This window comes from Eptatretus burgeri, chromosome 3 (assembly GCF_056783735.1).
Source record: "Eptatretus burgeri isolate ZD-2024b chromosome 3, Ebu_testis_v1, whole genome shotgun sequence".
Lineage (NCBI taxonomy): Eukaryota > Metazoa > Chordata > Myxini > Myxiniformes > Myxinidae > Eptatretus > Eptatretus burgeri.
In genome coordinates, this window is record NC_140963.1 from 122180075 (window position 1) to 122184550 (window position 4476).

Consider the following 4476-nt stretch of genomic DNA (forward strand, 5'->3'; position numbering starts at 1 on the left):
TCTTAAAATGTCAAGTGAATCGGATGAAAATTGTCAATTTTAGAAATTCGGCTCATGTGGACCTCCAAAATAATTGGTGGTTGAATTCAGTGACCTGAAATATATATCCTCTTCAAATTCCAAGTGAATCGGATGAAAATTGACAATTTTAGAAATTTGGCCGATGTGGACCTCCAAAATGATTGGTTGGTTGAATTCAGTGACCTGAAATATATATACCGTTCAAATTTCAAGTCAATCTGATGAAAATTGAAGATTTTAGAAATACCACTTTAATTGACCTTGGGCCTATGTTGACCTTTTGGTCTACTCTTCCAGCCAAAAGTTTCAGAACAACCCCATTTTTCAGTTTTTACTGAAATTTAAGCAGTTCAAGTCCAGTGAATAACCTGAAATAGTACAAAGCTCAGCGGTAAACTGCCAGAGGTTAAAAAAAAATGTTTAGGTTCCCAAAAACTGAAAAATAATGTAAATTTCAGAGTTGTTAAAAAAGGCCCTTTCAAGTGAACAAGTAATGGGTTAGCAACTGCAGCTGTTCTGCAGCAATGGAAGTAAATTAAGCCTTGAAAGTTGATGCAAACAATTTCTACAGGTGTCCCAACTTTTGATTAGTTACAAACCCTCTGTCTGTATAAAAGCAGTGTTGGAACAGACTGTGTTGCTACACCCTCTGAATCATTATTTGGACAATATTGCGCTGCAGGAAGTAGTATATTGCTATCATAATGGCGAGAAAAAGACAATTAACAAAGGAAGACAGACAGACCATTATAACCCTTAAAAGTGTAGGTCTTTCCTTTAGAGAAATTGCAAAGGGGCCAAGGTGTCAGTGAGTACAGTTTCCCACACCATCAAAAGGCACTTGGAAACTGGAGGATACTCTGTGTTGTGGCTTTGGGTCTACCAGACCTCTTCCTGTCAATCAGATGACAAGTTTCTGAGAGTCAACAGCTTGCGTGATCGGCGGCTCACAGGACAGCAGCTTCAACCACAGCTTAACACTGGTCGAAGTAAGGAAGTCTCAGTTTCAACTGTGAAGAGAAGACTTCAAGCTGCAGGTTTGACAGGTCGAGTGGTAGGAAGAAAGCCATTGCTAAGATGGCAAAATAAGAAAAAGAGGCTTGCCTGGGACTACTGAAAACTGAAAGAAGGTCTTATGGACCGATGAATCAAAACTTGAAATCTTCGGTTCATCATGCAGGGTTTTTGTACGTCGTCGAGTAGGCGAAAGGATAGTTCCTCAGTGTGTGACACCAACTGTCAAACATGGAGGAGGAAGCGTGATGATCTGGGGCTCTTTTGCTGGATCCAGAGTCGGCAACTTGCACAGAGTGACTGGCACCTTGAACCAAAAGGGCTACCACAGCATTTTGCAGCACCATGCAATGCCCTCTGGTCTAGGACTAGTTGGTCAGGGGTTCATCATACACCAAGATAACGACCCAAAACATACCTCCAGGCTATGTCAGAACTACCTTAGAAGAAAAGAACAAGACGGTAGGCTTCAAATCATGGAATGGCCAGCACAGTCTCCAGACTTAAACCCCATCGAGCTGGTTTGGGTTGAACTGGACAGAAGGGTGAAAGCAAAGCAACCTACAAGTGCAACACATTTGTGGGAACTTCTGCAACAGTGTTGGGAAGAACTTTCCAAACAATATTTGATTTTCATTGCAGAAAGAATGCCACGAGTATAATCGGCTGTTATATCTGCAAAAGGAGGCTACTTTGATGAGTCAAAAATTTAGATTAAATTTTGTTTAACAAAACGATTCCATGATTTCTTTTTTTATCTGCAATTGTTTATTTGTTCTATGCTTTAATTTCAGAGTACATTGAAACATTAAACTGCTTAAATTCAGTAAAAACTGGAAAAATGGGGGTGTTCTAAAACTTTTGACCGGTAGAGTATGTTGGCCTCAAAAATAATTGGTGGTTGAATTCATTGACATGAAATATAAATCGTCTTCAGATTTCAAGTGAATAGGATGAAAATTGAGGAATTTAGAAATCTCACTTAAGTTGTTGACCTTTGGCCTATGTTGACCTTTTGACCTCAAAAACAATAGGCTTCTTTCTTTTGACAAACTCTACCGTCTGGTGAAGTTTCGTGAAGATCGGTTTAAAATTTTGACCTGTAGGTGACAGACAGACACAAGAACAAAATCGACTAACCAATATCCTTGAAAAATGTTGGTTTTATCCTCCCTATTTTACTTCCCTTTTATAGTATTTGTGAATAAAACCATTTGAAACGTTTGTGTTGAATGAGGGAGGATAGTGGTAGTTGTGATGGTGGTGCGGTGGGGAACAAAACCATGTTCGGAAGTGGCTTGGGGGGATGTACGGGTTGATGTCATTGAGAATTAATCTTTCCAACATCTTTGATGGTGGACAAGGGAGGAATATCATCGGTCTGTATGAGGTTGCATTATAAACTGTCACCAAGAGGTTTATTAATGAAAATTTATATTTTTGACCAAACCTTCATATTGATATTTCACTTCCTGCATTTTATCCATTTTATTTGACTTTCCTTTCATGTATATTTTTTATGCCTTTTGAAACATTGAATTTTTTTTTTCAATATTGTAACTTTATTTTCATCTTTATCAACCCTCTCCCCACAAATGGTCTTATTCAACAGTCCTCACTCGAAAACAAGATTGAGCTCTATCTGCTCTTCCATGACTTCATCTTCAATTCCACAATGCAAGAAGACTTTTAGGAAGAGCAAAGAGATGAACACCTTTGAAGTGAAGGATGAGACATGATATGTAAACTGACTTGCAACAGAAGGAGAAGGGAGGATGAAAATATCTGGGTTCCTCAGGTGTGAGTAATATGGCCATTGGGTTTGAAGGGTAAGAAAAATTAAATAAAGAAAAAAGGAAGTGTGATCGAGAGATGGATGGTGAAGATGAGGGTCAGGTACAAAAGAACGCTCACACCTTTTTTAATATTACATAGACAAGGGACTAGTTCATGAGGAAATGTATAGATTTGACCCTTAACTTGAGACCCTGTAGCCCAACATCGATGTAGAAAAAAAATAGAATTTAGGGTGACCAAAGTTAAAATGTTAAAATTGTAAAAGAACTGCAGAAAGAATTAACGTAAATTATATAATCAATAATTTAAATTAAAGGCCATCGATGACGATGTAATCACCCTTTGTGCTTTTTAGGGTTGAAGGTTTAAAAATGATAAATTTTATTCACTTTGAACTGAAAAGTCAAGAAGGTAGTTATTTCATGGAAAGGGAAATTAAGCAATTTTCTTTAAATCAACTGAACAAAATGATGTTTTTCATGAAGAAAAGATGCATATTTCAGTTTGTGAAAATATTAATGTCTGATTGGATAGTTTGTTAATCTCTTAATAAACATACATTGTTATCATACTTTTATCATAGACTGATGTTTCAGACTTAACTCATGTGTTTGTTCACATACAAGCTGCATTATGTGCATCGACAACATGCTCATCACAAGTGACAGTGACAAAAACCACCTGGAAACCTCGAGTTTAAAACAAAAAAGTGAAATTATGTTGAAAAGAGACAAGTTTCATTTCTTTCTTGCTGAGATTGAACACCTCGGTTTTTTTCCATTTATGTGTCCAGAATCTCACCGACAAAACATATTCGGTTCGATGACATGCCGAGAAGTGGATGCTTTCTTTCCTATAAGCCTATAAGCCTCGGATATGTAGCCTATCACAACTAACTCCTCAGTGAAGAAATTTTTCAGTGGATCTGAAGAATATGTTCAATTAAACAGTATTGATTATATCAGAAGGCTGTTTTCACACATCTAGATGTTCAAAGATAGACTAATCAAAAGGAGTGAATGTACCCCATGATGGGATGCTTGTGTGAATGAATCAATGGTGGAATGCCAAAAATGTAAATGAAATTTGAACAATAAGCACAAAATTTAATCAATTTGAAAATGAAATAATTTTAACAACTATCTCAAATTGAAACACGATAAACTCGCAAAACTGAAGATATCAACACAATTATTTGTGAAAAACGAGATGAAAATACAATCCAATTGATTTGCAAAATGAACACACAAACTATCATCAAACCGTTTACACTCTCTTTATAACGCATCTCACAGTGGTTGTAAAAAAAAAAAAAAATAATGCTTCCAGCAGCATACACTCCAGCTCCTCCATACCACAAGGTCTAAATTAACCAATCGGTGTCAAGATAATGCAAACATAACTTTTGGAAGAAAAAAAAAGTTACATAAAATATAGTTGCAAATCAACAATCAACGGCTTCAATTTCAATGATAACATTATTCACCGTTCATTAAATTTAAGCTATAAATTGAGTCCAGACTTATTATTTTGTACCCATCCTCCACAATCAGTTGTCACCGGTTAATGTGTCACGGCAAGCAGGGAGCTCGACCTGATCTCCGACTATACATACAAGACTGCACTACTGCGGAATCAGGAAGC

General features: G+C 36.8%; 1 protein-coding gene across 8 annotated transcripts in view; it reads left to right on the forward strand.

Moving 5' to 3' along the window:
• LOC147030881 (uncharacterized) overlaps positions 1-3403 on the forward strand; it is a 37463-nt gene extending 34060 nt beyond the window's left edge. For all 8 annotated transcript variants that reach the window (XR_015056555.1, XR_015056553.1, XR_015056558.1 and 5 more), the window contains one exon: positions 2648-3403. Coding sequence is in view for 2 of the 8 variants with exons in the window: in XM_085875419.1 (XP_085731545.1) it covers positions 2648-2774 (127 nt within the window). In the remaining 6 variants the exon portion in view is untranslated. The remainder of the gene's footprint in view (positions 1-2647) is intronic.
• The last annotated feature ends 1073 nt before the right edge of the window (positions 3404-4476 follow it).